Below are 12879 nucleotides of genomic sequence, written 5' to 3'. Positions count from 1 at the left end.
GTCAAAGTGTAAGGTCTTGAGAAGAAAAGTATTGATTGTTCTTGGCTATGGAAGGGAATGCTGAGATTTTGATTTTTTTTTTTTTTTTTTAAAAATACTGACTTAACTGAGCAGATAGCTCAGGTGTATTTTCTCACGTAGCAATGTCCCTTAAAACCGGCCATTGAGAGAATAGTTTAGTGTCTACTGAGGTATCCAAAGGCAGGGCTTCCACACCTGCAGATTCTTAAACATTTTTGCGTATTTTTGTGGGAGAGAGGCCCTGCATTTTGGATTTTCAGTTTTCAAGGGGGTTTTTTGGCTTTGCTTTTTTTCTTTTATTTTTTAGAAAAATAATTCCTTGGCTTATGTTACACAAGGTAAAATTACATGACCTGGCTATTTCTTGTACATTGACTATTTTAAACCAATGCCCAGATTTAGTGACAGGAAGAAATATCCCAGGTGAACACATTAAAGGTGCATTTCTTTTCTACCTTCCTTTCATTTCTCAAGATCACCTGTGACATTTTCATCCAACAAATCCCCTACAGCCACAGAGATGCAGGATATGGGTGGCACCCTTGTGCCCTCATGCTCTTTTCCTATATTAACAAACCTAGCCAGTAAGGAAAGGTTTCCAGAAAGAGCTAGGACAGAACACATTACATGTTCTGTGATCCTCGCAAGCCTCCATGTCCGTGACTGCAAGAAACTACTTAATGAGGTTTCTACCTGTGTTCTAGTTTTACAACAAAAGTTGTAAAGTTCTTGTCTGTTCTCAATTTTGCTAGAACTTTGCAATCAGTGCATTTCCATTTATGTTCCAGAAGTGATTCCTTTCCTTAAAATTTTGCCTATGTACAAAAACAACTTCATAAGATCATTTTCCAATAATTTATGGAAATAAGTGTGTATTTTTACTACTTCGTCAGAAGAGGAAATCAATTTATACAGGTATAAACATAAGAACCATGATTACAGAAGATTAAATAACTGTACTTCTTGCTGACTCTCCCCCTCCCCAGCAACCCTTCCAGAGACAGTGAAGTAGTATCTATATACATTGCAACTTTTGCCGCAAATTAATGATTAAATTCTGATAACAGCTTTGGATAAAAAGCTTGTTGTCAGTATTCCTATGTCTTTTATAACATGTTTGGTTTCAGTATTTCATTTCTTACATTGCATTCTACTGCTCCAACATCCAGTAAGTGAAATGGTACTCACTGAATGCTATTACCATTGCTACAATGAAGCATTCAGGCTAGAAGCAAACCAAACTTCCCCAAGCTTAACTATTGAAAAAAATTACAGTTTTCCCATTAGCCAAACTCAGGCGAAAGCTGTTTAGTGTAACAGTGACACAGAAATACTTGGTCATCCTGAAATCTTTACCCCATAAAATACAAAGATTGCATATTCTGTCACTTTTGGGTTATGATAATGAGAATCTAAGTGAACTTCATGAGCACACAGCAGACCTATGCGCATCTGAGGGGAATGATACCTAAATCCTATTCCCAGAAACTACAGATACACTGATGTGTCAGAAACCTCATACCAGAAGCCCAACAGAGATGGGCAATCAAGAAACAAGCACTTTGGAACAAGGCCTCAAGATGGTAACTGCATTATCCAGATGCCACATATTTTATTTTGTCTTCATGAATGTTCATGCTGTTAAAAACAAAAAAAAAAAACTTCCACTCACCTAAGGAAATCAAATTCAAATAAAAAAAATAATCACCAGGATTACTGTTAAAAGTTACAAAACAAAGTAAAAGCCGTAAAGAAAATCTATCTAGTACTGCTTATTTACATTTCCCTCTAATATATTAGGAAGGCCATCTCCCTCCAAAACTTTTACATACAGAAAAAGTAACACAAAAAAGGAGGTTACAATAATTTCACAAAGTAAGTCACAGACAAAACCTCCACACTCCAGTGGTTTCACAACCATCTCCTTCCGATGTCTGCTGTTTATTTCCATCTATTAAAAAGTAACAATTTCATCCATACAAACAAAAAATGTTTCCACTATAGATGTAGGTTTTGGAAGGCTGCCAGATGGATTTCTAACTCCCAATACAGATAGTGTAGTGTGAGGGTTTTTTTACCCTCCTCTAACTCAATTGCTGAGACAATCAACTTTAAAATGTAGACACTGCTTAAAATGCTGCTGCTAAAAAGCTACATAGAGGTTGACCCTAGTAACTAATATTGACTATACAACCTACACTTACTCAACAAAATGTAGAGACTTGACATTGTTGATTAGTTTTTCACTTAGGTGGTGATTACCAGTTATAAAGACTGGAAGTAATCAATCCCAATTTAACAGCTGGGCCTATTGATGAAAAAAAAAACCAAAAAACAATGAAAAACTAAACAAAAGATTATGTCCACAATTTTGGAGATAAGATGTGGGAAAATATGAAAACCTGAGGAAAACACATAAAAACTAAGCGCAAATTTGTCCAACAATGGAAACAACCATTTTTCTGTAGGAAAATGCTTAGTAACTTTTAAATTCTTCCTCCAAGATTCTCTTTTGTCATTGTCTTAAATTGTTCTGCACACCATCAATAGCCACAGCTGTTAAATTGTGAAGACGTGACAAGTCTCTAGGCAAACAACTGCTCAGAGTGAGATCCTTTTCTTTAGGATAATCAGAGCTGGCTGACAAAAGGGGGCCTTACTGAATGCCCTTTCAACAATTTCTACACCAAGAAATGCAGAGAGAGAGGGAGGAGGAAGAAAAGGAGCGGGGGTGGGGGGGGAGCACCACAGTGCAAGAACAGAACAGCATCCTTTGCTGCCATACCTTGCTTTGCAAGTAGAAAAGAAATCTCAATAGTTTAGTACACATACCACACACACAACTTGCACCAGGTAAGAACTGAGTGCCTCTAGTCACAGCTTTGAACAGCTTTTAGCATGGTACCATGTTTTCCTTCAACATTTCTTACCTAGGTGAAGGTTTTATTAGCTAGAGTACACTGCCAATAAGACCAAGCATTCCATTAAAAAAGAAGCTGGTAAAAACTTTATACATTATAAAGTTACGGTGATAAAAACCAGGAAAAACCATAACAGCTTTCACCTTACTAGCTAGGAAGAAAAGCAAGGGCATGAAATGCCTCTGTTTGGCATTACGCTCAACGCAAATTTTAAACTGAGGTGTTGAGGAAACCCATAAAAAGCTCACTTCTCTCGTATCATGGTAGTGGAAACAAACACTGTTCATGTGCACTAAGTAAAGTTTCATACATTTTTTGTCCTGGCAACAATAGAAAAGCCCATCCCTTAGTCTGTGGAAGAGCTCTTACAAGTGCAGACCAGTCACTGCTGAAAGAATAGGGAATACCCTAGTGCCAAAAAAAAAAAAAAAAAGTAACTAGTGGTTATGTGTTAAAAGGCTATTGACAATTTCTTCTGTAAAGGTGTTGTAGGAGTTCAGGTCAAAAGATGTCTGGGGGAGTTCTAGAGGAAAATCCTACAAGAAAGAGAGTTAAGAAGCAAAATATTTTCCAGTTTTCTTATTTCTTCAGTGTATCTCAGTTAAAGAACAAAAAAAATCTTACTGCTCTTCTTAACCGTTCTCAACTGACATTGCCAACTGAGACATTAAACCTCCTCCTCCTGCCTTAATACTGGAATTTAAATGCACCAAGGATCAGCCATCTGCACTCTCAGCTTAGAAAGAGATTCTCCTCTCAGGACATTCAAATCAACTAATCAAAGCAATAGCAATAAGGCAGCACTTGTAAAAACCTAAAACAAGAGCCTCCTCAAACTGTCTATAACCACACCAGTTCTACAGCATCAAGACTTTCCTATCTCTTTTAATACAAGACCATTGTCTACAACAGCCATTTGCCATTTCACTTCCACCTCAGTCAAAAAAACACTTCTGCCCCCCAACCCCATCCTGCCATCTCAGAATTTGTTCCTCTCTATTACTATTTAAAATAACTAAACATACCTTTGAGCTCTATATGCATTTGGAAAATACCTGAAATGACAGATGCCACACAAAATGAAAACTATGTTGTTAGACCACAGCTATTAATCCCTTCATTTAAGGCAAGATACTACAATTAATTAAAACAAATCAGTAGCAGAAGGGAAATTTTTTTGCCTACACACACGTTCCATAGAGGCTGTATTTTGATGAACACTTATTTTTGCAACAGTCTAAGTTTCAGCAGCCTTCCTCTGTTCCCACTAAGCCTTCCCACCTCCACATCATTCCTCTCAGTAACACCAGTGCAATCACTGTGAGTGGCTCTGTGACAAACCACATCAGGGAATTCATTTGGGTTAAACACCATCTTTTGTTTTAATTCTATTATTTTAACCCAGATCAGTTCCCTGTTCAGTTAGCCACACATGCAGCTGTGCCCACACAAGGAAGGGGCACAATGCAAAAGTGGGAACAAACAGCTGGAACTGCTAAGAAAACATGATTGTCACAGTACAGAATAAGGCTCAGCTGGATGCATTCTTAAGTGCAAATATTTAAAAGCAGAGCAAAAGATGTTATTAGGATATCAAAACATAAATATTGCCAATTATTGGCACGACAGTGGGACCAGAAGTCACACTGCTGCCACAGCAGGTAAGCAAAAATCACAAAGTCTCCACAAAGTATAGCCTGCTAGTGTAAAAGGCCCAGCGTTTCGCAAACTGCAGTGTAGCCTGTGCACACGGTTTCTTTCCCTCCAGGAGCATGTTCCCAGAAACCTTCTGCTTGCATAACCTTTCACTCTTGTGAAATGCAGAAACCTGCACACGAAGAATTGGGCTTACATTTCCTGTAATTCACAAACATTAAAATCAATTCAGCCAAGTTACAAGAGGAGAAAGGGTTATCTAGGAATGCTCCTACCTAGCTGTAGATACCCTATCCAATCATCTTAAGACTTCAATTTCCACTTTTTGTGAAAAGGAAATAAACAATGAGCATCCTGTCCAATCACTCCCCAAAGCCCACATTACTAGCTTCAGAACATGGTCCACCTTCTCCATTTTTTCTTAATACTATCTTATTGGAAGTCTAGTTTTATTTTTAGACAATATCTTAGTTCACTGTGGTTAAATAGTTGTAATTTAAAAATGCAGGAATAAAAAAAAATCTCAGCTTGTTTATTTTTGGCTGATTCAAAGTTGTACCAAAAGTGCTTAGACTTTCTCTGCAGTCTAATTCCTTCTATATTTCATTAAAAGAGATTTCTCTTAGTAGCACTGGCAGCAGTAAGTTGAATTTTGAGTAAGTCATACTCTTCGTTATTTTAATTTTAACCCCACATGTTGCCTCACAAAGAACCACACAGGAACATACTCCTCTCCCCTGCCATGTCAATTACCCTGCTTTGGAAGCAACTACAAGTACATACTGAAGCCAATAGTTATTTTTACCTAAGCAATACCTCAGCCCCACAGTTTCCTTTAAAAAAGTAGGGGGATCTCACTGAAAAAAAGCCCTAAATTAGTCAAATTCTTTTGTGCATGGATGAACAACAGGAAAGCAAAGCCTAGGGGCCTCTGGGGAGGAACCCTGTCCCTGCAGACCTACTCTGATGTGCCTAGGAGATAAGGCTCCATAGTGACACTTAAGGAAAGGCCTGCTCACATTTGAATTTCTGCATTCCTCAAGAACAATTCATGGCAATCACTAACTTTGCAGAGGAGCTACATGAAAGCTTTGGCCAATGAATGAGGGTCATCTGCTCTTTATCACAAGGGTAAACCTCATCCTGGCCAGTTTCTAACCTTTTAACCTTGTGAATTCTTAATTTGCACATGAATAATGGAATTTTTGCCAAGAGTGCAACCTTCAGCTTCCAGTTCCTAACTTTAGAAACCAAGACCTGATCTCCTTGTGTGTTCAAATCTTAAACTCTTGGACAGATTAAAGTTTTTGATTTCCAAATGCAACACTAAACATTACAATTCTGAAGCAAAAGATAAGCTTACTGGCAAAAGCTCTGACCAGGCAAAGTAAAAGAACATCCTCGCACCCTGCTGCTACCAGAGACTGAAGAGAGCATTTGCTTTTTTCCTCCAAAGAAAGAATGCCCATTTAATGCCTATTCTCCACCTGTTTAATATGTATAGTTCCTTCTGCACCCTGACCACAAGGTAATTTGCCTTAGCAGCAACCGACAACTGCTTCTAAACAAAATTATAAGCCTACAAAATCCCCCACGGGACTTTAATTTATTTCGCTTAAAACATCTGCAAAGTTCAAGCAACTCATGATAGCAGACAGAAACACTGTAAAAAGGAGATTAAAATTAATTTTGCACATGTTTTAGGGGCTTCAAAACATAACGATACAAATTACTGCCTTATTTCACAGCTTTATAGTAAAGATGACGTTCTGAAACTGGTCAGATCAGAATACGACTAAAAAGAAGAGACTGCTACATAGGATAACTTCATGTTTGGCCACTAGTTAACCACTTAATTGCTATGTCAACAACACCTACTGTGATCATTATGGATCCACTATCTCTTCCAGTTTTCTCCAACAACCATAGGAAACCTTTCAAGTATTCAAAGAAGAGAAAGAAACCTTTTGTCACACTCTTGCAGGGGATGGGAGAAAGAAAAAAGAAAGGGAAAAAGAAAAAAAAAAGGGCTGCAAAACAAGAGTCTCACTCCACAGCATGCAATCTACTGGTTCACAACTCTTCCTTGGTGAAGATCTTTCATTATCAAAGGAAAGAAAATTATACCATCTTTCTGGTGAAATAACCTGCATGCAAGAAACAAACATTTATAAGTAAGTTCAGTACTGGTCTGAATAAAACCAGATACTACAAGTCTATTACCATGCCATACTACTATAGTGCTCTGTACTATTCCAGTTCTCCAATACTGAGTACAGAGCTTATCCTGCAATGTCTCAGATTTAAAATGGCCCTGAATTTTCCACAGTCCTACACACAGAATCAGCCAGCCACTGCTTTGCTTTATATTTATTAACAGCAAAATTCCTATCCTCTTAAGAAAGGTTTTCTTCAGTCAGTTTATTAATGGTGCTGACACTCTGAAATCTAATGATGTGAATTTAAATGTCAACAATATTAATACTTCATTTAAATTAAATTCAATTAAATACTTCATACAAAAGTATGAAGAACTGCTGGTCTATTAATCGTGTAAGCGAGTAAGATGCCATGATACAAATAAGTAGCTAGGTTTTTTAAATTGAGAGTTCACAGATCAGCATCTTACAGCACGTGAAAAACTCATCACTCATTTGGAGCCACCTGCTTCCAGGCTGGTTTTCAACTGCCTAATGCTCTAGCTCACTGAACAAGGCATTTCACACCTTCCTGGGCTACCTTACACACAGTTTTTATAATCAGTTCAGAAGCACACAGGAAAAAAAACCCTAACAAATGTTAACATCCAGACATTTTTCAATGTAAGCTAATGTACCAATTAACTAGTTTCAGACTGAATTTGGTAAAACTTGCAATTTACATCTAATATCAAGTTTCCATACAGGTATCAGCACCACACAGTTTTGTGCAACTTGCTGCCACTAAAAATAGGGTTGAAGAGGTCAAAGGAAGCCTTTTCCTACTAGATTAAGTTCATCAGTTAAGTCCTATTATAGAGGGAACATAAGAAGACTACATAAACTGTATACTCTCTGTGTTATACTTTCTTTGAAATGACTCCATGTACTTCTGGAAAGCAAAAGAGATAATGTTGTAGAAGCAGCCTACTGGCAAAGCTGCGCACTGGCATGGAAGAAGGCATGGCATTCAGTTCCTCACACACATCTCTTGCTCAATACGTTTAAAGATGCCAGGAAAACAGAGGGCACACGCACTCAGGGTCAGACTGTTAAACCCATAAAGGCACTTACACACAACTGTTTCCTTCACCATTCATCCAGCGGTAGGGAGTCTCCCTAGAAAGGTGTCTCCCTCTTCCTAGTGGAGCCACATAACAGGCCCTTACAGTTGGATCCAGAGGACCCTGAAGCAGTTCCAAAAGGGACAGCACCCACATCTGTTTGGCTGAACATACACGTCAAAAAAGCAAGAGCTTGGTAATTTAATCTTCATGGTTGCCCAGAAAACCTTTCCCCTCCCAAAGACAGCCATCTCTATTATCATTCTGCCCTGCCCCGAGGCAGCACAACACAACCTCAAGCTATTGAACAAGGAGTAATAATTTATCAGATTCGTAGACAACCCTTGTAAGGCTGCCTGAACAGCACATGAGAAACAAGACGCAGGACTTTTGTAGCAGGTTGCCAGCACGGCTGTGCATCACCACCTGCTCTGGAGACCAGTGACCCACATGAGCCACTCGCATGAGGCACCACTGCCCAAGAGATCTCACAGGTGGCTGTGCCACTCCTGCCACATCAGGGACTCGAAAAGGGGCCACCACAAGTTTTGTTCATAGTCTTTACACATTTAAAAAGAAACAAAGGTTCTGCAGAATCAACTTGCTCTTTACTTTTATAATTTGTCTTTTCGGGTATGCAATCAAAACGATAGGTTGTTGTGCACTGTTCAGTGCACAAACTGCTGTCACAAACTCAGGAGCAGGTTAATAAACAAGAGCTGGAACTTACTTGCTAGTGTGAGGTGGCTTTTTTGACTGAGAATGGCCCCATATTTGTTCAGAGCTAAGCACTGGTAAAATCCTTCATCAGACAGCTCTCCTTTCTTTCCTTCCACCTCACTGATATATAATGAGCCATTGGATAAAGTATAGATCCGTTCATTTTCAGATACTTTGCCTCCATTTTTCAGCCACGTAATACTTATAGGAGCTTCACCACGGGCCTGGCAGTCTAAAACCACTGGATCCTTCCTTGAGACAGTAACGTCCTGAGGCTCTTTCACAAAAAACAGTTCACTAAAGCACCACACTCCTAAGAGAGAGAAAAAAAGATGTTGCCTGTAAGTATAAACAGACAAGTTACCAAGCGCACTCACAAGCGGTGATTAATCACGCTAAACCCACAGCACGAGGTGAAACCATCATTACTACAGGCTCAAAGTCTCTCAGCCCTCCAAACTCAGAAAACTCTGGGAAAACTGCGGTACTGACTTCAAGTGGAGTAAAGCCATAAAGCTGTAAAAATCCCAGGCGTTTGCCTCCTGGTTTTTAAACACACTGTGTCAAGAAGCGAGAGAACCAGAGCCTTAAACACCCGCGCAGCCATAACCGCGGCTCAGCACGGGAGGCGCTAGGTGCCGAGGTGACTTGAGTTGAGCACCGGTGACCCCGCGGGGCGGGCCGGGCGGCGGGCAAGGGGAGCCGCCCCGGTGCCGCCGCCAACCCCGCGGAGGCTGCCACACAGGTGCGACCGTTACTGCCGCCGGGGCAGCGCCGCCCAGGGAGCCGGGGCGCCCGACCCGCTCGCTAATTTTACAAGCCTGCCAAAGGAGCCGGAGCGGGGCAAGTCGTAAAAGGCTAATTTTACAAGAAATCGTTAGCGAAATCCCCTCGCAGGCGAGCGGAGGGGCCGCGAACCGCCCGGCGCCCCTCACGGCCCGCCCGGGGTCCGGCCTGCCCTCACCACCCGGCCCTCGGAGCACACACACCCCCCCTCGGCTCGCGAGGGCGCGAGCGCGTGGCTAATTAACGGCCGCTCATCGCCTAACGCGGCGGTGCGGAGGTACTTGCCGCGCGCGCCCAGGAGCGAGGCCCCGCGGCCCGCTCGCGCCCCCTGCCGGCGGGGCGCCCGGGAGCCCCCTCCGCACTGCCCGCCCCGTCGCGGCGCGAACAAAGCGCGGGGCCGGGGCCGGTTCCCGCTCCCGCCGGTCCGGCCGCTGCCGGATAAATAAAACCACGTGCGGCGGAACGGGACCGGGACCGGGACCGGGACGCGGATGGACAATGGGCCTTTGGGGCGCGGGGCGGGCGGACTTACCTGGCAGCGGGAGCAGCAGCGCCCGCAGCAGCGCCCGCAGCAGCGCCCGGCGGCGGAGCGGCGCCATTTAGCGGGAGGCGGCTGGCATGCCCCGCCGGCCGCCGCGAGAGAGACCGGTCAGCGGGCGAGGGGAGGAGACAGGGGACGGACGGAGCGGCCCCGGCGCGCCCGTCCCGGCCCTACTCTCCGCATCTCGTCTCCATTGGCCTTTGGGGAGGAGAGGGGCGAGGGGCAGGGCCGGGCGGGGGGCGGAGGAAGGGACGCCGCTGGACGGGGCGGGGCGGGGCGGGGGGCCGCGGCGGACAATACCCCGGGGCGGGGGGGGGGGCGGCAGGACCCTCTGGCCCTGCGCACGAGGGGGGAGCGGGTCCCGCGCCATCTGGGCCGGGCACGGCCGGGGGTGGGGGGTCCCCGCCCGACCTCCGCCCGGGTGAGCACCGGCGCTGCCCGGAGTCGCGGCCTCCCCCAGACGGCAGCTCCCCACCGGGACAGCCCCGAGCCGGCCCGACTCTGCCGGCTCCCGTGTTCCGCGGGCAGGGGCTGAGCGCGTCCGGCCGGGGCAGGAACTGCCGGCCGTGCCTTCCCCCGGGGCGCAGGAAGCCCCCGGACGGCACAAGCGGCAGCGCTCTCCTCACCGGCATGGCGAGCATCTGCAAAAGGTGCGCTTTCCCGGACCCGGCTTTCCCAAAGGACTGTGCCACAACTCGAGCTGCCCGCGCGGGGCATGCAGCCGGTGGAGGTGGTCAGCCCGAGCCCCACGCAGTGGGCTCTGCGGTGCCCAGTGCAGGTGCGGTGATGTCCAGGTTTGGCCAAGCATCCCCACACCCGGGTGAAACTGCCTCCCACACGTGCAGACTAATTTTTGAATGTAAGAATGGGAACTGATCAGAAAGGGAGCGACGTTTTGTCAATGGTTGTCACTAATTCCTTCATGCAGCACCACTAAAACCGCTTCCCCATGGCCATGCAGGGCAGCGCTCTGCTGCCAAAGATGATCCGCCCTTTACTTGTTTCCACCGGAAAGCAACCATAAATTTACATCGGCCACAAAGCCAACCTAAGCTGCAAAGGTGTGGCTTGAGAATCACGCAATCACCAACCTACGGACAATTTATATGGGAGATAGCATGAAATCAAATCTTGCCACTACCATTCAAGCCTTCGGCTTCACCCGTAATTTTACTCCATGCTTGCAGTCAGTGATGTCTAAGCTCTTTTTTGTCTGTTCAGACTTCTAGTTTCTAAAGTTACCATGTAGGAAGGCATCTTCTTGCTCAGCAGATTTGCCCCCTGTTTGCATTCATTGTGAGAGCTGCTGACTTCCGTGACAGGCAAGTTTTTACTGCTTTTTGTTCCTGCCAGCACTGCAAAGCTCACAGAGCTGGGAGCTGGCAGCCAAACTTGGTCCCTTCTGCTGTGTCATCACTAGGAATGGCTACAGCTTCCGTCAGTGACTCCACTGAAAGCCTTCAGGAGAAAATCAGAGCTATCTAAACATGATGTAAGCCATAGTTTGACCTATATCATCTTCCTTACTTGTCAAAAATACACAAGCAGAAGAATTCAGATTGCTCTGATCTTAGCACAAGTTTTCAGGAAAGATAATTAGGAAAGATTTGCTTTACATGCAAATCTGTTACCAAAGGGCATCCAGGCAGCTTAACGGTCACTTTGCAGAACAGAACTGTGCGTGCACTCTTTGGTGTCCAAATAGGAGTAAATACAACAACAGGATCCACTTGATCCAGTATTTTTAAATTTTCCACAGTGTTTTACTTTACCCAATCATAAAACTGTGAACTATGGAAAAAAAGTGTAACTTGCAAGCAATTTTTTTAATATTAGTTTTTAGTATTAATGATTAAACATTCATTTTTTCTTGTGGCAAACTCACGACTTCCATCTGCAGCTCATGCTGGTACTGTATTCGCTCCTGCTAAACTCTAGTTAATCAGAGTGACCTGAGTTTGAGATTTCCTAGCACATCCAGAAGTCAAACACACCGACAGGGAACGCATTTCCCAGGAACGTTTCTATGCCATGTGCCTTGGTCAATTGGTGGCGAGGCTGAAGCTGTCCCTGGTTAGACATAATGTTATGTCCCTGCAGGCCTTGGCTCCGTGCAGGAGGGCGCTGGTTCCCACGGGCACGAGCGGGTAGCTGTGCTGGCTGTACTGCCCGGCACTGGACACTATCCCGCCCACCCCAGGAGGGACGCCTCCTTGCCCAATTCATCAGCCCTTTTTGAAGCAGGAGTTGGTCCTAGTGGACCACGGGGAAAAACAAAAAACAAAACAAAACAGCAACGACAGAGAGAGCAAGTTGTAGTCCTACTTGTGGGCTGGTTTCCATTAGCTGTGTCTTCCGTGCTCACTGCTGTATTCTGCTGTGGCAGGGAAATCACTTTACCGTCTCCCTGGACTATGCTGTGCCCGCAGGAGGTTTTGACTTGTGAGATCAAATGCAATATTTGTCTTAAATGGCTTAACAAAGCAAAGTGCTTCCCGCTGGAGTGCTCCTTGTGCCTGGGTCTGGGCAGCTGCAAACACCAATATTTCCATTTTCACATTTCTGTTGAGCAAAACAAATAAATTCCTTACTAAAATTAAGCAGTCCTATAACTAGATAAGCATAAACTCTCCCTCCTTAATTTGTCAGAAATCATTATTGTAACGCATTTCCCAGTAATTAATTGGATTAGAGATAGTGCAGACTTGCGATAACATATCTAAATTCATACTTCACTGCAAGCTGATAAACCCACTGAACCACAGCTTAAAGGCACTGCCAGCCGTAACTTTGTCAACTACACCATGTTAGTAAATACGGAGCCAATAAACACAATCATCTATTTGGCTAACTATCTCACAGAAGCATTATCTTGAGAAAGCCAGAATGGCAGTCCAGGATGAGTACAAGATATCGCCAGCCAACATAAACAAAGGTATGCCTACTTTGCTGCAGGGCAGCAATTTCTCTTC

At 44.2% G+C, this 12879-nt stretch overlaps 1 protein-coding gene across 1 annotated transcript in view; it reads right to left on the bottom strand.

Annotated features, from left to right (window-relative positions):
* PRTG (protogenin) overlaps positions 1-10004 on the bottom strand; it is a 94824-nt gene extending 84820 nt beyond the window's left edge. The window contains exons 1-2 of the mRNA XM_075763882.1: positions 9899-10004; positions 8591-8893 (exon numbers count right to left, since the gene is read on the bottom strand). Coding sequence (XP_075619997.1) covers positions 8591-8893; positions 9899-9965 — 370 coding nt within the window. The 5' untranslated portion in view covers positions 9966-10004. The remainder of the gene's footprint in view (positions 1-8590; positions 8894-9898) is intronic.
* Between the last annotated feature and the right edge of the window lie 2875 nt (positions 10005-12879).

The sequence above is a fragment of the Balearica regulorum genome, chromosome 12 (assembly GCF_011004875.1).
Source record: "Balearica regulorum gibbericeps isolate bBalReg1 chromosome 12, bBalReg1.pri, whole genome shotgun sequence".
NCBI lineage: Eukaryota > Metazoa > Chordata > Aves > Gruiformes > Gruidae > Balearica > Balearica regulorum.
The sequence above is the reverse complement of the archived record's forward strand: the minus strand, read 5'-3'. Positions and strand labels throughout refer to the sequence as shown.